General features: G+C 36.1%; 1 protein-coding gene and 3 non-coding genes across 7 annotated transcripts in view; all 4 read right to left on the bottom strand.

The window, feature by feature from the left end:
* The window catches only part of LOC134542052 (T-complex protein 1 subunit delta), a 29019-nt gene extending 4246 nt beyond the window's left edge, over positions 1–24773 (bottom strand). Inside the window, exons 1-11 of one of the 4 annotated variants that reach the window (XR_010076728.1) lie at positions 24483–24773; positions 23171–23223; positions 21346–21435; positions 13153–13404; positions 10642–10737; positions 10193–10354; positions 5008–5147; positions 4794–4890; positions 3281–3388; positions 1051–1181; positions 216–314 (exon numbers count right to left, since the gene is read on the bottom strand). Coding sequence is in view for 2 of the 4 variants with exons in the window: in XM_063385905.1 (XP_063241975.1) it covers positions 216–314; positions 1051–1181; positions 3281–3388; positions 4794–4890; positions 5008–5147; positions 10193–10354; positions 10642–10737; positions 13153–13404; positions 21346–21435; positions 23171–23223; positions 24483–24591 (1337 nt within the window). In the remaining 2 variants the exon portion in view is untranslated. The remainder of the gene's footprint in view (positions 1–215; positions 315–1050; positions 1182–3280; positions 3389–4793; positions 4891–5007; positions 5148–10192; positions 10355–10641; positions 10738–13152; positions 13405–21345; positions 21436–23170; positions 23224–24482) is intronic. The other 3 variants (XM_063385905.1, XM_063385906.1, XR_010076729.1) reach the window with 3 other exon arrangements.
* Positions 5405–5474, bottom strand: LOC134542522 (small nucleolar RNA SNORD58). Its single transcript, XR_010076808.1, has one exon. It is a non-coding gene; the product is annotated as a small nucleolar RNA SNORD58 (small nucleolar RNA).
* On the bottom strand, positions 6470–6539 carry LOC134542523 (small nucleolar RNA SNORD58). Its single transcript, XR_010076809.1, has one exon. It is a non-coding gene; the product is annotated as a small nucleolar RNA SNORD58 (small nucleolar RNA).
* On the bottom strand, positions 21136–21300 carry LOC134542520 (small nucleolar RNA SNORA53). Its single transcript, XR_010076806.1, has one exon. It is a non-coding gene; the product is annotated as a small nucleolar RNA SNORA53 (small nucleolar RNA).
* Positions 24774–25765: the final 992 nt, after the last annotated feature.

Below are 25765 nucleotides of genomic sequence, written 5' to 3'. Positions count from 1 at the left end.
AGGCACAGCAATTAGAGAAATTTAACCATTGGGTTGACAGTAATTCCATAAAACTGCACAAAGCGAACGAAAACATATGGTGAGAATTTATACAAGGTATCACAATCTACACAAAAATTTCAGGATTGTAACAAGCAATGAAAAATTTAAGGAAAATATAAATGACTGCTCGTCACTAAAAATACCTTCAGCTAAATATTTTCCAAGAGACTCACCTCAAGCAGTAAGCCTCAACACCCGTGACAGTCTGAGCATACTCCGATAGTCGATAGCACACTTCCATTTCCGGGGCTCCTCCACCAGCAATTAGAGCTCTAAGACACATCCCCCACATATCGATAAACCACACACACTGCGTACACCAACTACTACTTCCTTATAGATACTGCATATGACTGTTGGCTCAGGTGTTTTACTTAGTAATCACAAACATTCATATGTGTTGTATAAAAAGGAGGTATCCTGTACACATCATAGCCCCAGAGAAACATACGGCCATACGGCACATAGATAATTTAGGATTAAAAATTGATAACCCATCAGTAGACACCGAAATTTCTTGAGTAGCAAGTCTTAAAATTCCTTACTTAAAAAGACATGCTTATCGATCAAGTGCAATGGGAATTTAAACAAAGCAACAAATTAAATAAAAATAGCTTAATTCTACTAATATTCTAATGACATGAAAGTTAGGTTGGCTACAATATTAAAAAATTAATTATTTCATAATTTAAATATTTTAACACATAACATATAAATATTGTATCTGACTTAACCAACCTTCACCTTAGTATAATTTGTCTAATTTTCCCCAAATTGTTACATAAGTGAAAACGTTTTACAGGAATTATAAATCTCATTATTACTTATTTTAAGTGAATATTTGTAATCGCAAATAATTTGATATTCGCACAGGCCTACAAATATTTCAAATTTTGTGTAGTAAAATTTAAATTATAACAATTATTTAAATAATACAAATATTTAAAATTTATATATATATAAAATTCAGACCACCCATGCCACTGTTATATCCCGACACGCACTGACCTTTGTTTGACGAGGCACCGTATCACGCACAGGGCGTCGTGAAGAGATCGCTCCGCCTCCTCCAGGACCAGCTTGTTGCTGCCTCGCACCAGGATGGTCACAGTGCGCCCCGGGGTCTGTATCCCAGTCACCTGCGTGCAGATGTAACGGCGTGAACGCCACCTCACACTGCACTTACACTCGCTGCCAAAACACAGCAGCTCTCGCTCAGTCCACAACTGATTCATGTCACTGTACATCCTAGGTGTCCTAAGAAGAATCATCACAGCAAGCAAATGCAGCCCAGTCCTCAATCTATGGATTAAAGACACGAGACACTCCCCTCCCAATGCCATGTCACGAATTATTTCTTTTTAAACTTAATTTACTGAGAATTAAAACACAAACAACACATTGTTAACCTAGCTTAGTGTAAAAGGTCTAACAGCATGACAGTGCCAAGTGCAACACACAGCTGGTAAACATTTTAGTAAGAGACAGTTCTTACATCAAAAATTCAAAATGTTATGTGATGTCCACAATTTCAAAACCACTTTTGAAAGAAATTTAAATTACCTATTTATAGGGCCTGGAATTTTTCGCTATCGCGAATTTTGCGAAAATTCGCGCGAATTTCGCATGAAAACGCGAAAAGTAAGTACATTCACGAAAACCACAACATTTCTATATTACACTGCGAATATATCCCCGAAAAGTACCATTACAGTAGAATTCCGCCGATGCGACCCCCCCTCTGATGCGTCCATTCCGTTTATATGACCGTTTTTTGAGAAAACATGAAAAATTTGAGCAGAGAAAGTCGAAAATTTGAGTAAAATCGGCTGAAAAACAAGTCTGTTACACTTTGTTGGGCTCTGTGTGTTCACGTTTATCTTGGCGAGAGCTGTACTGTAAGCAGCCAGGCATACAAAAGACGTCTAAAAATAGATACCACCCCTCTAGACTGGCCACGCGGCAGTGTCTAGACGAGCTCGGCGCCTCCACTATCGCATGAAAAGCCGTCTCAGCTGTCATGTTATCTTACCCGGCGGCTACGTGACGTGACGCGACGCGACGCTTACCTCTCCCATCCCCTGCTAATTCTTCAAGGCTCATCCCTCCCAGAGCCACAAACCATGTAAAAACCATTCCCCCCCTCCCTCCTTATTCAACTAACATTTCAACACATTCCCTCCCTTATTTCAACCTTCTGCGTGAGAAACTGTCAGCGTGTTTTTTTTTCTCTTTTTTTTTTTTACGCTGCGAAGGGACGTGGAAACGATAATTGCTTGAGCTGTCAAAATAAACATCGCTGACGGCAAGGGCAGGAGCGCATCCTGTCGGTCTGTCGCTGTGATTATCTACTCCAAAAACATGTCACAGCATTTCAGGATAGCATTGTTCTTATTTCTTTCGTTTATAGCCGAATGTTTTCTACTTGATCCACACAAGGTTAAAGTGTCCTTTAACCCAAGTCTTGTGTTTCAGCATAATTACCTTATTTTTACATAAGCCGTGTTCGTGTATGGTTTTGATGCTCAAAATTGATCTGGGGTATAGTTCACACTAAGTTTCTTCTCATTTGTGCGCTGGGGTTTGTTCAAGTGGCAACCCCGTGTTCCTCCACTCCATTAAATACGAGCATATCAGTATCAGAAACATGGGTTTTATTGTACTGACAATAGCACAGTGATGTGCAAATTTTGCAACTGTAAAGTTTCATGGGATAGAAAAGATTTCATTGACAAACACCTAAAGTCGGCTAAGCATGTGGCATTGGCAGCCAAAAAAAAAAAAAAAAAAAAAAAAAAAAAATTGTAGTTGCAAACATCTATAGCAACGTGTCTGTTTTGTGTAACTGTTTTGGATTTAATTGGCTGTTATTATGCATATTAGCCTATTCCTAGTATACATGGATTGTTTATTAAATAAGTAAACTATTATATTCAATAACTGCACAATTTAGTCAACATTTAAAATACTGGTAAAATTTCCATTGCATAACGAAAATACCGACTTTAAACTACCGCTTTTCTAATTTGAAAGTACCGCTTTTTGCATACTGAAAACACCGAAATTTTCCAGGCCCTACCTATTTAACACAACACTTATTAATGCATACACAAAATATCTGCCATGGGAAAAAAAATCACAGAAAACACAATAAAAAACTGATTTTAATAGAGAAACAAGTTCTAGAAGCACTATTTAAAATGTATAATAATTACCAAACAAAGCATATTTCTCGCACCTTAACAAACTTGTTGGCCCCAGTCTGCACCTCCTCAACAAGGTCTGCACTGGCAAGGTGTTCAGGCAAGAAATGGTCCAAACTTGCGATTGGCCGACAACCAATGGTCTGAAACAACAATTTCCTAACAATCACATAAATATAAACTCACTATAAATTAAAAGTCAGGCTGGACAGGAAATTTATATTTAGAAGAAATTTGGGCAGAAAAATCCCACTTTGCATAACCAAAAGAAATATTTTGTTTCAACGCACATGCAAGAGTTTATAATGGTGCCTTAGGAATAAAAATCACACCACCAGGTGTAAAAAACAATTAAACTGACACACTTTGAGCATGTCTCGTGCAGTTTTCTAAACCTCGATTAGCCCAACACACAGGAATAGAGGGACGAGAGAGCTATACTAGGTCATCTCGACTAACGGAGGGAAGATGAGCAAGAATGCAGGCATTAGTAGTGTCAGCAGAGCCATTCTAAAACACAATGGCGGCAGTTTCTTAAATTAAATGTTTTTAACAAATCTGGTTGTATAAATTACAGATAAGACAATAAAACGTCTAAAATTAATGTGTAAGTAATAAAGGAATATTTTCTATTAACTTATATGCTATTTCTTCCATTTTGATAAAATTATATCCTCCCACAAAAATTAGTGCCAGATCACGCAATGTGCAGAATCAAAAGATGCACAGTAGCTGTAAACATGATGAATTGGCCAAACCACTTGTTTCTAACCAGCAGATCTGAACTACAGATGTTCCTCAATATAAGCCCCACAAAAACAAATATTTCGTAGTATTCAAAAAATGTACACAAAGTGTAAAACATGTTATTTTTAATACTACCGTATTTACTCGCGTAAAGGCCGCCCTTTTTTTCTCCAAATTTTCGACTCCAAAAAAGGGGAGGGGGCCTATACCAGAATTTGGAGGAAAAAATAAATGGAAGCAGAGACGCAGCAGGAGGGAGAGAGAGGCAGCTAGTCCAGAGGGAGGAGAGGCAGCGCTGCGGCGGGGGGGAGAGGCAGAGGCGTGGCTTAACCTCCCTCCTGCCAGCTAGCCAGCCAACCAAAGGAGTGTAGGTACCTGCTCCACCCACTTCCCTTCCCCTCTTCTACTCCATCAACACTGCACAACACAAGCCCAAGGGTCCAGCTTTCTTTATCTTTATGTCGTTTGAGATAGGACTAATTGCTTACATCTGGCACGCCTCATGACAGTCCTACTGAGAACGGACAAACTATAATACCATCTGTATCACTGCTGCTTACAAAATCACCTCCCACCGCTCACAATACTTACAGCAAGCCAAGCTGCCCTGCCCTCAGATAAACCCAGAAAAACACATTTTTAAATTTTTTCTCAAAAATGTTTACAAAAAAAGGAGGGGGGGGGGGGGGGGCGTATACGCGGGCGGGGCCTTTACGCGAGCAAATACGGTAATACAATTTAAAAAAAAACCTCTTCTATTGAGAGAAGCCCCCATACTTCAGACTGACTCAGCAGACTTACCTTACAAACAAACTCAATGTCCTCTCGTTCAATGTCTTTGATTACCATTACCTTGATCTTGTCCAAGAAATGAATGGCAAGATCAGACAATGCATCCCTAAAAAAATTAAGAAAAAAATTTGTATTCATACACATGAAATTGAAGACAAAAATTATTGTACAAATTCAAATCAGGCACATCAATGGCAAACAAACTAAGGAACTTCCACCTTACCTAAGTATTGACTTCTGGATGAGCAGAACATTGCAGCCGGCTTTTTTGATCTGCTTGACAATATTCAATATGTATGCCCGCTCTTCCTTCAACACTCGGTCCATAGCCGTGTAGTCTGAAACTACCACGTTATGGTCCATCTACAAACAAACAATTTGTGTAACCATTTTTTAAATTGACTGTAATACCTACCCATAAGAATTAGCAATACAAAAACCCAAAATCTCAAAGGAAAACTTTACTAAAATAAATGGAGCTCTATGATTCTCAGACAATATTTAGGGTGTGTATCAACAGAAAACCAAATACTCTTCTTCAGAAATCAGGTTTTCAGCACTTACTACAGCAATATAATCATCTCATGCTATATTTACACACTGTGAAACTAAAACAAATGCTTGCTCAGTTCAAAACTCATTTATATCATTATACATCTTAAGGTGTCCTAAGATTAATCATCATTGCAAGCAACCTCTACAAGCACCAAAGCTGATAAGACTGTAATTAACAGGCCATTACAAGCCAAAACAATTCCACACATTGCAAAGTTTGACACCACAACGGTATTCGTCACATCACTGTGGAGGCATAAGAACTTAATTTCTGTAATTCTTCCCAGTGATCTTAAATAGAATTTTAGTACTAGCATACCCCAGGGTTCTGTATAGTTATCATACACTACACAATATTCAAGTCAAGGTGGAATATTTATGACATCAGATGCTGCCACTGTGGCTTGAACAAGGAAAACAGTGTTGTTAAAGAAAACATAAATGAGAATAATTGATAGTAACCTTACAACTACCTAAAATAGTAATTTTAAAGGAAAGCAATTTTTTTCTAGAAAAAATCCAATTTTTTTTTACAATAAACTTGACTGTCAAGTCAACTTGCTCGACTCAGTTCTAGTTTTTGAGTATATCTAGTAAAATATAAGTATGGAACCTATAAACAAATACGTAGCACAAAACTTTTAATATTTATTTTTGCAGTTTAATGAATTACCACTCAAAATTCTTTATATTGAGATGTTCAAACTATTTAGAGGCTATAAAAAATTAAAGTAATAGAATTAATTTTGATGTTGAAATCATTATCTTTCATGTTCTGAAATGATCAAATTTCCCATCCCAACACACACACCTAACATTTGTGCAATACACTGTAATTGAAGCATGCCTTTAGGTATCCCTGCAGGTGCTAACAAAGTTGTGTTGGTTGTCATTGATGAGATCATTATTGGTGATGCCAGTATGTGGTAGTTAAAGAGCTGTAATCATGCAAATGAACATAACATATTAAAAGTACAAAATTGTCCATACTTCCCACTTAATTTAAAATGGTTTCTAGGTCAATATCATGGAGTTACAATTACAAAAAGGAGTGAGTGATCAACAACATGTTCTCTGCATTCTAAATAATCTCCATATTCATGTTATGGTTGGGGAAAACATAGCAGCTGCTTGCTCAGTTCACAACTAATTCTTATCATTATGCATCTTAAGGTGTCCTAAGTGTAATCATCATTGCAAGCAACCTTTAAGAACACACCAAACCAGTTAAGATTATATTTTAACTAGTTATTTTTGACCATCTCTTTAAATGACCAAAGAAAGGTAATAACAGTTTTAAGAAACAGAAATTACCCCCAAAAACCTCAAATTTATATCTACTTCGCATGCAACCAATAAGGTTTTAAGAAACAGAAATTACCCCTAAAATTCTCTTGGGAAAAAAAATATCAAATTTATAACTACTTAGCATGCAACCAATAACTGCACAGCCTTATACCTGTTATATAACATGCCAAAACTACAGAAAAAAACAATTTCATAATTCCTTTAAAAATTTTCTTGGCACAGTTCCCCTTTTTGTATATTTCTTACAGTTTGCTGAGATGTCATGAGATCTCGACCCCAGAGTTCCCATGCTATTACAGTAAATCCTATCTATATCAAAATCCTATACAATAAATTATTATTTTCCACTCCCTATAGTCTCACCATATGGCAATGTGTACATTCATCCCTCTTACGTTTATAATGCACCAACATTTCAAATGAAAAACCTTTGAAACACACCATCTTTATTCACAAAACTACAATAAAATAAAAACTTTGTTTACAAATTTCATAGAATAGCAATGTGTGTTATTTGCAAAAATTAAGCACAAAATGGCTACCATTCACTAGTGCTATCAGCACAAAATATCTTTAAAATTTTACTTTCATTTATACAGCATGTGGTCTAAAAGAAGTATGTATCAAAATTAAAGAACTTAATAAGATTACTATTAGTGATGGGTCAATTCCTGTTTTTCCCCGGTTCTCGGTTCGGTACCGGTTCTTAAAAATTGGTTCTCGGTTCTGACTTCAAAAATAAAATAAACATTATTCATACATTATTTATGAGGTGTTTCAAGTAATAAACTATTTATTGTTTCGGCTACAAAAAAGCACTAAAAAGCCTGTATCTAGACTTCCATCTTCAACAATTTATTGTTTATAACACTGAAAAATAATAATTTATTTGTATTGTTTTTTCCTCAATGTTTTTATTGTATGCTTACAAAGAAATGCATTGGCATAATGTTTCAGTCTTTAAAGAGGCTATCAAAACAAATTAAAAGTTTTAGTACAGTTTTCAAGCTGCCACAAACACACCAACCTATTGCAAATGCAATATATGTATTAGTGAAAAATAATTCTAAATAATATAGAAAACACCTAATAAAACTATAATTTACTATTTTCATCTAGCAATTATCTCAAGAAAGCTACATACACCCTCCTTTAAAACATAGGAATAAAAAGAAAATAATACAATAATGGAAATAAATTAAATTGATGGTGAACTTTCAAAGTACACTAGAGTCCCGTTATAGCGAGGTGTCACGGTTCCAGGTTTGATCCTCGCTATAACCGTGTCCTCGCTATAACCGAATTAGACAAATTTTGGCCCCCACAAAATAAAAATTAACCTAAAATAGTTTAAAATTGTGTTTAAACCAGTATAATTGGAAAATAACAGGTTATATTAACGAAATCTTAATTTCTGTGAGCAGATGTGTGAATTATCTTTAAAACGATACCCCATAAGTACGGATGCGATCACCGATTGCGTCAAAATAACCAGAATACCCTACCAAGCCACGTAAGTATAGCATCTCAGCCCGCGGCCGACGCAGCATTGTCCTGCTATCTATCGTCGACGCGGGCTGTCTGCTTGCGGCCATGTTGGTTCGGGATGTTGCTAACAGGTGGTGCTAGTGTAGCGCGACGATTTAATTCCTTACAAAAAAGCAGGAGTGCTGCTGCGGCAACGCACGTACGCCTCAAACGAAATAGTCACTGAAAAACTATACTTTTTTCATTTAAAGAAACCTGTCAACTTTTTTAGAAAATAAATTTGGGATTAAACTCAAACCATCACCACCCCTTTCCCGGACAGATACCCAAACAACTGACCGAAACAAAAGTTACAAGAAAACTGCCCTAGTGATTCGGAAATAAATACGGTAGTGCCTACTAGAGGTGTAAAAGTAACGAAAAAAATGTGTACCCGTATGTATTCGTTACTATAACAATTAGTACTCGTTACTATCGTTACGTTACTCGTTACTTCTGATACCGTATAATATGCTATGTTATGTTGCAGCAACGAATCCAGTCGTATTGCGTACGTATACGGTATGACGTCGCGTAAATAATAATAATTAGAATATAAACAATTAACAATATTTGATAATTAATAGTTTTTCTTAACCAAGAAACAATTAAATCTCATTAGAGCAGCTTTTTAATATTCTCTCTTTTAAGATAACAACCAAAAAAACGTGAAAGTGAAAATACGCGATTATAAAAACAAAAACATACATATTTCTTATTTGTAAAAAAATACTTTCTTACGTTGTTTCTGTTCCAATCTCAAACTTTGTCTACACACGGCACAGATAACGGAAGTTTGATAAAAGAAAGAAAGGATGGGATTCTATTTTTAAGCCACGCACTTAGGTGGCGACTGCACGGCTGAAGAATGTGACAGGCGTCAACAGCACGATGTCTAGTGGCGAGCGAGAGGGGTGGAGATAAAGCAGACAAATAACAAAAGCGCGCTTCAAGCAATCACGCCGTAAATTTCTCAAAAATACCTCGTTATAGCCATGTTCTCGCTATTACCGTGCTCGCTATAACGAGATTCTACTGTATTATTAAAATAATAAATTGTCTACATCGAATTCAGTTTGTTTGCAGTCAAGTCAATTACTGCCACACTTCCGATGACATTTCTCACACAATTTGTACGGTTTTTCCGGAATAATTAAACCTTACAAGTGTCAAAAAGCATTTCGTTTGTCAAGTCAATAGTAAAATACATCTACCATCCATACACCACTTTGCAAAAAATAAAAAATAAACATCTTTTATCACGTGTCCGCTGGATCTTCGTCAACGCTATTACCACTAAAAACAAACGTGCCACTTTCAAAGCAATCCCGTTTACCTAAAAGAGAAAGTTACTAGCCATTCCACTAGATGGCTGCAGATGCAGTGAACTTACACTCCACAGCACTGCACAAATAGCATAAAATGTTAGAATGCCGAAAATTATTACGGAAATATTTGAAATCAACCATCAACTCTATTAAACAAATATACTTTTGCACTTTTAATTGTTCTTTGTACACCTGCCACTCATACTTACAAGTCAACGACTCAATTAGCTGCCTATTTTAAAAACCAGTGAAACAAACATGGCGTCTTTCTGTTCTCATCTTTCTGCTGCGGCACGTTATAAAGTTGCACACATCTATGAACTACATCTATGGCACCTTCAACTGTTATGTTTTGATTGTAAAACGTACTTTTTTTACAGATGTGACGATAACATTAAATATTTTCACGTGTAATTTATTTTATAATTAAAGATGAATATTATTCCACAGTGTCTTCACAAACCACCAATATACATTATAAATACACAATCAATAGTGGTGCATTCCCCACCCATTCCAAATTTTTTAATATAAAATTTTCGACCTAATCTTCAAATCCAACGTTTAAAGTTTGTGAGACAATATCCTGAACTTTACACAACACTCATATTTCCTCATGCAACCAAAAAAAGGACGCAAATAACTCTACTAGTTGTACCTAGATATAAATGATGGAATGTGTCCACGTACATCTGTTTTTGGAGGGGAGATGCAGAACTGGATCAGTCCAATCTTTGCTTTCTCCACTCGCCGGGGCCCACTCACGTTGGCAGCTTTCTGAGTGAACACCAATCCTTCTATCAGTTCGGTGTCTTCAATTGTCCCACCTAGCTGCTTGATTACCTTAATATCCTGCAAGAGAAAAATACACTATGAAACCTGTTTAATAAAATGCAACATGCCACATCAGATTTTATGGAGGTCTACCATTTTTCAAAAGGTGTCCTAAATTTATTACAGAAAATACGTGTTAAGGAGTTTCTCAATGTACTCAGAAATTTACTCATTGACAAGAAAAACTTATTAATAGAACAAAATAAAAAATAAATTTTATGTATTTATATGGAATAGACAAATTTTAATTTACTAAGGAAATTTTTTAGGGGGATTTTTTTTTTAGAGGTTGAGGAAATAAATACCTGAAGATCAACATTTGTGTCCTTTGCAGGGTCAACAATCTTCATCACAGCTTCTACAGCCAATGGTGCCAACATACTGGACTGCTGTGATACAACCTGTATAAATAATATGTTGTTTAGGTTGTAGCAATAAATGTCTGCAGAGCCAAAAATTGACCAGTCATGGCTACAGAGATGAAACTTAACAATGAATTCAGTGATTAGAGATGCTTCAAATAGATAGCCACAGACTAAAGGCATATGAAGTTAAATATTCTTTTTTTCAAATTTATTTACTAGCACTAGGAAAATTAACATTTCTTTTGAGCTAATTTAATATTAAAAACAACTAATCATTGCAGAAAAATCTTGAAAAACCTTTCTTTGATTTGTAACATCTTGGCTTCAATATGTATATGGAAAGAGTAATTTTGCAAATGGAACAGAAGTCTCATGGAACAGGCAACAAATATCACGGTGCTGCCATTTGTGGCAAAGCCAAGGAAAATCTTTTTAGTATTAACAGTTGAATTTTAACAAGATCGACATGATTGTAAATACAAATTCTTTTGTCAAAAATCAGACCCAAAGCCGGGGTATAGTGTTTTTCCCTTTAATCATGAGGCAGATCTAAAATAGCATACCCATAACTATTGTCATAGTACTCACCAACCATGAAAGAGTGCCGGCTAGGCTATCAATGTAGTTTACTTGACACGAGACAGTGCACACATTGTATGGAATATGTGAGATATCCATGTTAAGACTATGCGCGCACTCTATACTGGCATCAACGTAACCAAACACGTGACACCAAACAGCATTTGGCTACAGTTTAATTTTCATAAATGCATCACAGTGGTGATGGAAGAGAAAAAGATTATAACTTTTGAAAAAGTGTTTGAAAGAGAATTTCCACATTGAAAACTTATTTTTGTTAATTAAATAAGTAAACAGTTATTTTTCTAATGAACAATGAATTTAAACTTGAAAAAACATGGTTACATATGGGAAACTTAAGTTTTTGGGAAAAAAAATTTAAGTACATCTTACAGAGGAAATGGTGGGACCAAAACACTCAACCATATTGTGTGGAAATGCCAAAAAAATTTTTACTGTAATCAGAGCATTTTTCTATACTTGACTGCAACTAACTGTCCTGTAATCTCATGTTTAATACCTACACAAAGTGCTCTGAATCTAACAGTGGGACCAAAAACATCATGTGACGTTTCGGCAAGATTTTTCCCCCTCCAAATTAGACGTCCTAAAGTAACGGTGGGACAGTTATTTGATAAAACACGGTATACTAACTCTTTCTTTTGGCATAAACAGGGAAGAACATAAACAATGTGTACATTTCTAGATGGAAAACGTGGGGACGGGGCTAAACGTATGTTTGAAATCTATAGAAACTGACCAGGTATACAAAACTGAGACAGTCTGACAAAATCCTTTTATTAAGTACCCTTTATAAGAGAGTTTCCAATTTTTTTGTTCCCATCAAATACTTTAAAAAAGAGAATTCACTATACAGGAAGTCAACAAATACCCAGTGAGCCAATTTTGGGAAAATTAAAGTTTACCACACACAAGGGGTTTCATTTATAAAATATACAAACTAAACCTAAAATACAATATATTAGCCGGTGCGCGGGAATAAGGGGATAAGTCAAATATTGGCAAAAATGGTTTTTTATGGTATGAAATAAAGAAGAACTAGCTCTACAAATTGGTCCTAACGGGTTAAGTCTAGCAACCTTGTGTGTTATTCCATGGTACTGAACTTTTGGAACGATTAATTATTGATCTTGCATACTTGGAAGAACTTTAAACGTTTAGTATCTTAATTTATGTAATTTTGACATATCCCCCTTTTCCCGCGCACCCGCGATATATACTATTACTAGGACCACACACAGTTGGGGGGAAGGGGGGGGGGGGGAGTCGGGAAAAATCACGAAATATCACAGGGGGGGGGGGGGGGGGGGGTGTTTGTAGAGAGATATCACGTGTATTTATTTTTTCGCGCGATTTCTACTAAACCGAAAAGCGACGCGTGACCTTGACTCGCCGTAGCCAGGCAACAATATCCCCGCCCGCCGCAACATGAACCACCCGGCTCGGCTTGCCAGTCACCAGTAAGACTGTGATTTTGGCGCCGAATACAAGCGTAAATCACATATAAGCCTTTTCTTTATTATTTTTATGCTAGTGAGAATAAACCTGCAACCTTTATGTGTGTCTTGACATTTTTATCACTGTGCTTAATTTTAACACACTAGGAAGAAGATAATATTCTGAATTTTTGGAAAATATTTTGCACCAAAAAAATACACGTGATTTATTGGGGGGGGGGGGGGGGGGGGGGGGGGGGGGGAGAGAGAGAGTCTGAAAAACCTCACCACAAATCACTAGGGGGGAGGGGGAGGGGAGGGGAGGGTTAAAAATTTGCTAAAAAAAAACATCACGTGATTAATGGACGACCCCTTAGGAAGTGAACTAGCGACGACGGCCGACTGCGACCGGCACCTTGGAGTTGAGGGAGGTGGAGGCGATCTTGACGAGGCTGTCGCGGTCGCTCAGCTCGACGGGCAGGGAGATCTCTGCGAGGATCTCGACTGCCTTCTCGGCGGCCAGGCGGAAGGCCTCGGAGATGGAGGTGGGGTGGATGCCCCGCTGGAGCAGCTTCTCTGCCGCCTCGAGCAGGCTGCCGGCGAGCACCACCACGCTGGTGGTCCCGTCGCCCGCCTCCACGTCCTGTGCCTTGGACAGCTCCACCAGCTGCACCCAAAACAAATTCCCAGTACAAGTCGTCGAGACGGCTCAAGACAAAAGAGACCTCTATGACAAAAAAATTAGCAGTCTATGTAGCTACGTTGAATTAAATTAAGTCCGTTTATAAAAGTAGAGAATTTATTTATAATAGCCGTGCGACCATTAACGACAATGAATAAAGATAATCCTTAAGCAATTAAAACTCAAAAAGTGGAAATTCGGTCAGTTAAGAATAATATAGTCTTATTTTCTTAGAACCGTGTCACCAAATATAAGAGATCACTTTTACACAGTAAAAGCTCAAGAATAATTACGGCCACATGTCAAAAGTAGAAACTTTTAACACAATTAAACAAGAGGCTATATTATTGCAATAACATGGTTAAATTTCAGACTTGCGTCCATCGCAACATCGTGTTTTGACCGTTATTTTTCAAAATTCAGGTATGGCCTCATTGCATTGGTAAGATTGGCAGATGTTGTTTCCATTGGCAATCTTAACTCAATATCACATTTTTTGAGATATGGCTCTATTACTTTGACAGTGCGATATGTATAACCTTCATTAAATTTTAACCAACATTGCTGCTGAATCAGACACCTGGTAAGTACTAAATAAGAAAACATTTAGAATTCAAATGCAGTTCAGATATGCTGCAATCCACTGCAGGATCAAAGGCTGGAATTCTTTTCAGCTGAGATATCACCAGGATACAGTCAAACCTCATTAATACAAATCCACTTAGTACGAAATTCCCGTTTATGCGAAGTACTTTCACAGTCCCAGGAAATAAGGTATGCTTTCCTATGTTATTCAGTACTTTTCATACGAAATACGGTTAATATGAATTACGAAGTTGTTTTGATCCCTCAAGTAGCTGTTAACGTGTATAAGTAAACAGTTAATACGAATTTCACAGCCGAAGTCTAAAGTAAATCACGTCTTCATAACCGTCATGTAAACAAACGTTTCTCCAAAGATACATGTATGTATCCTACAGCGCAAAATGGTCGAAAAACAAGATGAAAAGTTCAACTCTAGTGGCGATGTTAGTAACTAAACTAGAAAAGATGCCATGTTGTAAACGGAAAACGAAAAGGAAAGTACTCTATGCCTTATTAATATTAGTCGTTGGAAGTGTACATACGTAGAAGTTTAAACAATCTATGGAAAAAAGTTCTGATATTTTCCATTGTTCACGCACGTGTGTCTTAACCTCAATTTTGAGTGCGAGTTGTTTTGTAGTATGACTGCGAAACGTAAATGCAACAACTTTACATTGCAAAATTATCGAAGAAGTAGACAATGGAGAGAGAACGAAAACTGAAATTGCGAGAGAATTTAACATCCAGCAATCTTTGTCGTCTTCAATACTAAAAAATCGTGAAAAAATTGAATCGGTTTTTGCGAGTTTGTGCAAATTATCAACAAGAAATGGAAGCTACCTTGTTGCAGTGGTTTGAAGAAATGCGTGCAGCAAACTTGCCTATTTCTGGACCTATGATTCAGAAGGAGGCAGACTATCTAGCATTGAGGTTAGGAATTTCAGACTTCAAGTTCAGCAATGGTTGGCTACAACGGTTTAAGGATAGCAACAATCTTGTTGGCAAAAATGCGTAGGGAGTCTGCAGCAGTAGATACGACCAAAGTTAAATGTGTAAACAATGCCTATAAGAAAAAAATAATGCAAACCAGAATTGATCCTTATTTTAAACCAAATGTTTGAATAGAAAATGTGTCATGAATGCAAGTTAATTGAAGTTTGTATTATGATTTATTCTGTAAGTGTTGCATTGTGTTTGTTTTCTTCAGTGTTTACATATTGATATGCATGTAGTGAAGCCAGCTTATACTACCAACAGTGTAGGTATATAATTTTCTTTATAATTGTAAATAAATCAATTTTTTTGTCATGATATCCCAATAGTTTGGTTAATACAAACTCTCGTTATTACAAAGTGCTAAAATTATGGTACCTTCAGGTTTGTAATAATGAGGTTTGACTGTATTAGCATTTTATTTTAGCATTGTGGTTCCTAAACAACATTGTCATAAGAAACAGAAGCAGCATACCAAGTCCTATCATCTGGCATAAACAGGGCTAAAAGAACACAATGTGTATTTTTATAGATGTTAAATAATCAAATAAATCAAATGCAAACAAAGAGACAGGCACAAAAACCTTCATCAACATAATGTAAGATGTCTTTTCATAACACAAAACAATTTATTGACCTAAACCATAAAATCTCTAAAATTTTTAAATGCAAACACGGAAAATAAGTTAATTCAGTAATTTTTTCGAATTTTATCAAAGAGAATAATTTTTTTCTTTACTTTAAAGTAGGGGTGTGCGGGATCCCGATGCTTCGGGAAAAAAGTCGGGAAAATAGGCTTCCCGAAATGCCGAGCGGGAATTTTATTACTCCCGAATTTTTTAAAAATTTACAAATGTTTACTAATCATGTGAAAATGTTTTCTATCAATTCAAACTGTTTTTACAATAATATTTTTTATGGATTCGTACATATTTGAAGGGTTTCTGTACTATTTAAACACAAAACATCTTTTAAACGTATGCCGATCGTAGCAACAGCTGTGGTGTGCAGTGAATTATGATAATCGTTTACACATACATATCTAATTGGAATATAAAACACATACATGGAGTACCTTAAATATTGTATGCGTTCATAAATATATTTCTTCAAGGGTACAAATTTGCAAGATACGTGAATAATCAGTTATATAACGTTTTTGCCATCACCATCGAATACTTAACCTAAAACCACTGTGTCTCCTTAGACACAAAAAAAAAACATATGCGCAATCCAACCTTTTCGCCAAAGATATAAGAAATACTAGACTTGCGTTACATAACGAAGCGTAACAGTTCTCATTACTTGATAGCAGTGGCGATATAGAGAACTGTATTGGCACTTTGAAAAATATGAAATCACATAGTTTTACACCACTGCTCACGAGTATCTAAACATCTATGATTTTGCTTTGGGTGAAAAAAATAATAGTTGTTTACTGTTTAGTTTGGCGGGCTTTGTCGGCTGACGTTACATTATTAAGGCTTGTGCAAAGTATCTGTTCCTATTTTCGATGCCGTTGTATAATAAAACAAACTAGCAGCCTACAAATAATGGAGGTCGCAACCGATCAGCTTGTTACTTGTAAACCTAAAAGTGTTTGGAAGTATTTTGAACGTCTGACAGACATAAATCCCTGGCATTTTGAGATGCGAGCATTGTAGCACGTCTGGCTATAAAAAAAGAATTTGAGGATGCTAAAAAAAATTAAGTCGCCGCTGAAAAAAGGGCAATTGAAGCAGACAAAAGAAATAGCAGCAAAAAAAAAAAAAAAACTAACTTTGCAAGAAACATTTAAAAGGCCATCTCATATTATAATTAAAAATTTGCTTTTTTTTTTAATTTTCCCGATCCCGTCCCGTGGGAATAATTTATTTTCCCCGAAAATTTCCCTCAGTACAAAAACCAATTCCCGCACACCCCTACTTTAAAGTCAAAATTTTAATGTCCCACATCATGCATAAAAAAAAGCATTAAAAAAAAACAAGGTATAAATATAAAATATGTGGTAGTTAAGTCGCTCTCGCAAAAAAGCCATCCTATCAGGGTGGCCACAGAAATGTAGAAATGAAATTCCCTGACTTTTCCAGGTTTTCCCAACTGTGCAAAAAAAAATTCCCTGACAATTTTTTTTTAAATTTACACAACCGCGATTACGATTTTATAAATATATTTTAAAACGAGAAATATAGGATCTCTGTTAGCAGTTTTGTTAAGATTCTTTGGCATAATAATTTCAACAGTAATAAAAACAATTAAAATTAATACGACCATGCAGTATCTAAAGTATTAAACATTTGAAAAGTAAAAATTGTTACAACCAAGCAATGCAAATATTTAGGCCTGAAAAAGAAGCACAAAGATCACGGTAAAACTTTAGGTTAACACTGGGACCACCCATAGAGATTTGCAGAAATTTGCACAAATCCATTTCGGACAGTGTCTCAGTGAATGCTTTCAGCAGATCTTCAGCTGTGGCATGATTCAAAAATGCTGAGTTGAAGTACCTAGTTGAAACCTGGTAGCTCTTTTCTCTCCAAAATCTCACCACTATATCCATTTGTCCAAGTTCGGAAGTCTTATTTAGTGATTAATCAAACCCCAAAACTATTTCAGTACACTGGAATATGTCTTTCACTAATTCATTGTGGAAATAAGGAGCTATGCCATGTAATATAATGTACCCAATTTTTGTTCTTTACAGTTGCAGTTTTTTGGCAACTGATGAGTCTGGGAACATCATTTGCATCACAGTCACATCACTTGCTGCACAACGCAAAGACTTATGTGAGAAAACTGTTTGCATGCACCACAAAACTTCAGCCCTAGTCACCTCCTCATTTAAAATGAACGTGTTTATCCCAGACAGTGGCATTTTGCAAAGAGCTGTAGATTCCACAACTGACTGTTCACAATTTTTCTCAGGTTGCATTTTACTGACAACCCCCGACTGGTCACCAATAACAGTACCATCAGAAACAATAGTAGTAGTATACAACATGGAGGATGACTGTAAATCAGAATTACCACTGGAACTAGTAGAAGGCTTTGGCTTACAAGAAAAGTACAGACCCAAGTTACAACTGCTACGTTTGGAATATTCTTCTGCTTGCCTGTGTTTTTCACCATTCATGTGACTTGTGAGTGCACGTTTTCACATGTTGCTGAGGGAGAATGTTTTCTGACACAGCAAACGAGCATGATTACTTCTGGTTTTAGGTCGTTCCAACCACAAACAAAATCTCTTTGGTTTTAGGTCGTTCCAACCACAAACAAAATCTCTTATCTTGAAGCCAATCATCTTTGAAATTTGAAGTCTTTCTTGGAAATACCATGTTTCAGGGTCTCAAATTATTTGCAACTTACCATGAAACTGTAAACGAACTTTCCTTAAATTGTCATTTCTGAACTATGAAAATTTCGTCACACTTTAAATATTGAAACACAAAATTTTACGCAATATTTTCACGTGTAAACAAACAAATCGAACGTCTGTCACGTCTGTATAAAAATAGGTTAGCTAACTCTCTGAACAGCTAGCAAGCCATGTTAGACGTTTCTTAATCCCCATTTACGATTCCTAAGTAGCTCACTGCAGTAATAATCACTTCAAACACTACGTCTAACGATCACTACCCCTACAACTCCGTCGTAATAATGTACTTTACAAGTGTACACAAAGGCAAATAAGCCAATATGGCGAACCCAGCCGAAACCGAAAGAAATGTTTAAATTAACCCAACCACCGGCTTTTCATTTCCTTTTGATTTTCATTGCAATGTTTTAACACGTCAATTATTAAACCTTTTATTTTAGAAAAATCCCTACGAAATAATATGCATGATATAAACGAAAATAAGAACCGAAAATATGCTGCCAAACAAAGTAGCCATTTGATTTTGTAGATTTCTTAGAACATGCTCAAAAACAAGTACATTTGTTGGCAAAACCGAGAGCAGAAAAAACATACACACCAAATTATTATGGTACTAGTGTGCGACATTTAGCATGTAAAATGAGATCTACGATAGTTATTCATGTTGCACGCAAGCCATTGTTTTCGTACTGTTGAACGAGAAAAGCACGTAAGAACTGGTTTACAGGTACGCATTACATTTGTTGGCAACACCGAGAGCATAAAAACCATACACAACAAATTATTATGGTACTAGTGTGCGACATTTAGCATGTAAAAAGAGATCTACGATAGTTATTCATGTTGCACGCAAGCCATTGTTTTCCTACTGTCGAACGAGAACAGCACGTAAGAACTGGTTTACGGTACACATTCTAACATAACATGGCATATTCAATGTTAATAATGCACGGTAGAAGAGAAAATTTTCCCTGACCTCTCAGGCGATTCCCTGACTTTTCACGATTTTCCCTGACCATTTCTAAAATCCCTGACTTTTCCCGGTTTTCCCGGTCTGTGGCCACCCTGCCTATTTAATTTCACTAAATAACTAAAAATATGAAAATACAAGATATGTAGTTAACTTTTGTGTTGCCACACACTGCTGTAGTGAATCACCATTGACGTGGGTTTATTTACAGAATGATAAATTTTCCAAGATTAAAAAAAAATCTAAGCAGTCCATACATTTATAAATAATTTCTTAGGTAGTATGTCTATCATACAAATAATAAACTCTTGAACATACCATTACCTCAATGGCATGCCATCAAAATTTTGTTTATGAACAAATCTTTTTTAATACGAATCGTACGTTGAATCTTGGGAAACCGTGAATCCTTAGGATTCGTCGTTTCAAAGATACTGGTTCATATTTTTTTAATCATAGGGTTTGCAAAATTGAACACTAAGTATTTGCCCCTATGTAAGTAGATTCTCTTGATGGCCCTGCCCACAATTTATCATATCTTTTATAATAATTTATGAAAGTTGTATGAGAGGTTTCAAAAAATGTCAGTAGAGGTTTTCACTTGAACGAATGAATGAATAATTTAAAAAATAAAAAAAAATAAAAAATAAATAAAAATTAGCAATTTTATAAGAAATAATTTATGCTGTGTAAAGTAGTAAAATAAGAAAGTAGCATTTTGAAAAACAATACTGGTCACTTCGTACACAACTGTCCCCATTATCAAATTACCTGTCACAACTAATGCAAGACAGGACACTGTTTGATGATGGAGGTATGCCAATCTTGCACGGTTATGACTCATTCACCTTCGATAAACAACAGTGAAGTCGCCAGGCCTCAAGGGCCCAAAGGTGGATCTAAGGACCGTGCCTATGTGATAAAATTAATCCATGCCACACGAAGAGTATCTGACAATTTCAGAAAGGTTACAGTTTTTATTAATAATCCTAGATAAAAATACATTTTTAGGTCCTAAAATATTAACTTAATTAAACTTGAAATTTAATATTAGAATGATAACTACTAAAAACTTTACAAATATTACCAATATTTCTTTCACATAACATAATAAGACATAAATGATAAATTTTCATGCAATGTTTTATCAATAATTATTAAAAATACTTTACTATAAAAATATGATTATATATATATATATATATATATATATATATATATATATATATATATATATATATATATATATAGAATGAAAACCTCGTATCTCAATTTTTGGACGAAAATACTTTTTTTATGTTTTGGCTGGAAAACCTCGTATCTCACAAAATGTTTGGATGAAAGAAATAAAATGTGCATCTAAATGACTTCTATCGGGAAAAAAAAACCACGTATATCAGTAGCACGGTGTTTTGTCTCTGCTGTAAAATTTGCATTTTATGAGATACAAGGTTTTCATTCTAAGCCATCAATATATAAACTTGCCTCAGAAAATATATTTTTATTTAAAAATTATGTATAACTCCAAAGAACAGCCATATGGTTGCAATTATAGATTCACCAAACACAGAAAATATTATTCTTTATTCAAGATAAGGTGGTTTACAAATAGGTGCATCAGCTAACATTCAGACTGACAGCTGAATATTGTGACTTAAACCACATTTCTGGAAAATAAATAATTACCAACATAATTCCATGTAATAACTTACTACATGCAATATGACTTTGGAACCCCCCCCCCCCCCCCCCCCCCCCCAACACCAATACAGTGCATGCATTACAAGAAACTTGTGTCCCCACCATCAAATTACCTGTCACAACAAATGTATAACAGGCTACTGTTTGACGCTGGAGGTATGCCGATCTCGCACGGTTATGACTCATTCACCTTCGACAAACAACCCGTAGGTCGCTGGGCCTCAAGGGCCCCAAAGGTGGATCTAAGGGCCGTGCACGGAGATGCCTAACATTTGCAACACTTACACGGAGCACTGCTCACCATTTTGGCAGCAGGGTGGTTCACTTCCATCTCTTTCAAGATCGTGGCACCATCATTGGTGATGGTCACCTCCCCCTTTCCACTTTGGATCTGCAAAATCAAAATTGCATCTGCTGAGATACAGTATTTTTGCCACTTGATATGCAAAACCATCCCAACCACTCTTTACAGTGGAGGTACTTTTTTCTTCAAAATATAGTAGTTAGTACTAAGCGAACGAGACTCCACATGCATTTCCCACAGACAGTTGGCACACACCATTCTAAATAACATAATGGACAATGTTTTCGTAGGCAATTTACAATAAGCAGGTTGTCTGGAGAATAATTTTCAGGACTTTTTCAGAACCTTTAATCACATTATCTTAAAACGTTTAACCCCACTGTGTCATTTCCACACATATATTAAAGTTATGTGACTTCCAGCATTGTAAATTTATCACCAGACTTTCGTGATCAGCCCTTCAGTTTTGTAAGATTTATTATGACCCAAAGACACCCTAATAGGACCTAATAGGAATAATTTGTTTTTGTAAATCACTGTGCGATAACATTGCTTAATCACAGGTAACAACTGTTGGAAGATTTCAGTTTAAACCACAGCCAAATCTTTGTACTAGCAAATAGTATTTTAATATTCTGTTTACAATAAAAATATATAAGATAACACCAGTCCAATTTACATTATACCACGTTTCCTTCGTAAAATAGTTGGGGAGGGGGGGGGGGGGGGGCACTACCCTCCAACAGACTTTAAAAGTTCCTCACTGTGGGAACCGCACTTCGCACTTGAAAAATCATTAAGTGAAATGGGAATGATAAATGGTAATTATGGGCCCCCAACTTGGAAATCCAACAATTTTTTTGACACATATTTTGTGACATATTTAAAAAACTAAATTTCAAGTACTAGACATAGCAGAACTGGAAAAATTTGTAACACAAACTAGGTGAATAAACTAGCTTCAGAAACAGTGACCATTGCAAGGCTAGTAAGGAGAGGAAGAGGGAAATGAAACGGCACCTGCACTTGCAAGGATTAAAAATAACTAATAATTTAAATAACAAGAACACACTCAGCTTGGTGTGCTAACAAAACTATTATAATCTTAAAAAATTTCTCATGTGGTCAGTGATATGGCCACCTTTTTTTGTAAAATATTTTTTTTAACAATACACCTATCCCTCACTTAGAACGGCTTCAGATTGTGCGAATTCATTTAGCGCGATTTTAATTTTACTACCCGTCTCAAATAGCACGTCTGTAAACTTCAGTTAGCACGAAATCTCGGCAGGCAAAAAAAAAAAAAGTCAAGCACACCACCACAAAGTCTTGTTTCAACTTCTGAGAACATGTGCTGTGGGATACATTTAACCAAACAAACAAAAAAAAAAAAAGGGGGGGGGGGGGGAAGATTGCGCACGTCTGCCTACGCTATCGGCTGTTGTACAAACATCAGCTGTGGCAAGTTAAATTGCGGCTACAGAGTGTTAAGGACCAAATGTTTTTCACGTCCACGCGTTTGCCACCGTGCCGTACCGTTGTCGCCTGGCCGCAAATCGGACCGTGAACTCAGTCAAGCCAGTGGCAGAGAATTCACTCAAAAAAATTCTACATCTGCCCATTCAGCTGCCGGTAACTGTACGTACTTGATCACCCATAATGCATCGTGTTCAAGTATTTGAGACTCATCACTTTATATATATGTATATATATGTATATATATATATATATATATAAATTCAGCATATCAAAATGGAAGTCATTCAGCAAGGCAGGTGAAGCCAGGGCTTAAAACAATTACTCCAAAAGATGCAGAACTCACCATTTTATCCATTCCTTTTGGACCCAGGCTGGTCCGAATAGCACTTGCCACAGCTGCAAAAAAAAAAGTAATAATTAATCCAACATCTAATGGCAATGCATGATGACATGAGCTGTAGATTCCTGTCATCCAACATTGAGTCAAGTTAAGTTTTGGGTGCAGTAAAAACTGGTTAGGTAGTGAAATTTTATAAAAAAAACTTAAGAAATTGAATAACTGATTTTTTTGTGTCTATTTATAGTAAGATTTTAATAAAGGTGCAAACAAAAAACATAAGAGTTAACAACACATCAAACAGTTTGGTAATAATACGTACGATAGTAAATCATTTTCACGTATTTTAATTGAGTAAATTATAGGTGGAGGATATCATAAAAGAGAGTAAAATGCAAAAATGTCTATTTGTTTTGTGAAAAGTGGTATTACATTTGTATAAAATAATAATTTACGTGATAAAATTTTTTGTGATATTATGACACCTCGTCTAGTCTATTTCGTGATAACTCGAGAGATAATTAACATTATGAAAACTCTAGATATATTTTATCGGTATCGTAAAGTAGAATACAGTTCCAACCGGTATTTATTTTTCTGCAAGTGAGACATTTCTGAATAATTTTTTCTCAGTATCATGAAATAGAATATTCTCACACGGTCCATTATATTTTGCGCTACCGCAGTATCATAGACTAGAGCAGAGTAATATAATCTAGTTTATTACACTGGAAAAGATAATTGCGAAAAAATTAAATACATGAAAAATAGCATGTTTATTGTTCCACACCAAAAAACGTCCCAAAAACGTGTTTACCCAGAAATTTACATCTCATGCTAATATGGATTTTCATTCACAAATTTTTCCTTCTAACACTACCAACTACAGAATGAATATTTTCTTAAAAAAGAATATTAACAAACGAATAGGATAACGTTTATGTCCATTACAGCCAGGCCGCTGTACTAGTTATGTCAATTCCTTAGAACAGAACGTTTACACAAGTATTTCTTTAAACGAAGGTTCCAGTCTCATCCGCCATGTTGTGTGTACTACGGATTCGACAGATACAAAACGTATCTCGGGCTTCCGTGTGATCCCGCAACTTTATTTCACTTAATTATATGTAAGGTTATTACGAAATGGGCATTTCGTAAAGCAAAAAACCTAAAACCCTATAGTTAAAACTAAAATCACGAATCTGATCTTATATATGTTTTTGTACAAACAAAAATATACACTAAAAACTTGTAGGTTTCATTTGATAAATTAACTGCAGTAACATGAATTACTACACGTTTGGAATACATTAATTACCTTTGGCAGCATTGATATTGCTGCTCCGTATATCAGCCGGTTTACTTTTATCTTTATAGGCACTAGTTTGTCCTCTTTTGGCGTCACCCGAAGCTGATTCAATAGCCATTTTTGATAAATAATACAGAGAGCACAAGGATATTCCCCGATGTAACTGGATTAATTATTTAAAACGTTCTAATCATTTCAACAAAATACACACAAAAACTTCCCAATAACGATTCATTGCCAGAAAATTCTATTTCCGCTCTTAGATAGAATAGTAGAACTATATAGGAAAGTATTCGAAAATCTGTGAGACAAATGATGGGACCGATCCTGGTGGCATAGGCTGTACTTAACGTTCTAAACAATGTTAGTAGTACAAGATTTTAAAATTTTATTTCACTTTTATTGCTATTTAAAGCTTATTTTCAAAACGATGTGCTAACAGCTTGTGAATTAGATATCTGCACAGAAATAAAATTATCACACAACCTACAAAATATTAAAAAGCACACTCCAGCTATAAAATTTACAAATGAGCCAAATTAAACTATCAAAATAAACAACAATTAATATTTAAAAGTTAACCTTTATCAAACAAATTATAAATATTACACTACAAAATTATATAATTCTTAAAATAATTTATCCTGGTGATATTTAAGCTCTAAATATTCTTTATGAAATCACAAGATATATGCTCATTATCAGGCACCTAATTAAGACCGTACAGTATGTCTCATCAAAATATTAAAAGAAGAATTAATTTATATTGACGACAGTCGTCGTACCCTCCCAGATACAGAGGCCGTACCTGGCCACCGACGCGGGCCTGAGGGGGCCTGTTTCCCCCCCCAGTGAACCCCAGTGTGTGCATCGGCTAGGGACGCACCCGCGTGCGCCCTAGCACGCCAGTGTTATTATGTAAATGTTCCGTGTGTATATATTTCTTTCTAAGTGACAGTGACTTTGTTTAAGTGTGTAAATAGTGTAACTGTAATGTATGTATTAACTATCGGTAATAATTGTAATTCTTGTAAACGTGTCGCAGTGTCTGTATGTAAGCGCGGCCTGGCGCTCATCCGCGTCGCGAGGGGTGGCGCTCTCCCACGCCGGCCGATTTCCCCTCCCCTCCCCCGCAGCCCGCGCGCGACGGCCGCGGACGGGCGGGGGAGAGCAGTAGTTGAACTCAGGACTCGAGCAGCGGCGGACGTGCGCTCCGCTCCGCGCTGATCGCGAGACGGGTGTCGAGCTCACGGTCCGGCGACTCAGCCGTAGGACGAGCATCTTTAGCAGCA

Source organism: Bacillus rossius (genome assembly GCF_032445375.1).
Source record: "Bacillus rossius redtenbacheri isolate Brsri chromosome 4 unlocalized genomic scaffold, Brsri_v3 Brsri_v3_scf4_2, whole genome shotgun sequence".
Taxonomy (NCBI): Eukaryota; Metazoa; Arthropoda; class Insecta; order Phasmatodea; family Bacillidae; genus Bacillus; species Bacillus rossius.
The sequence above is the reverse complement of the archived record's forward strand: the minus strand, read 5'-3'. Positions and strand labels throughout refer to the sequence as shown.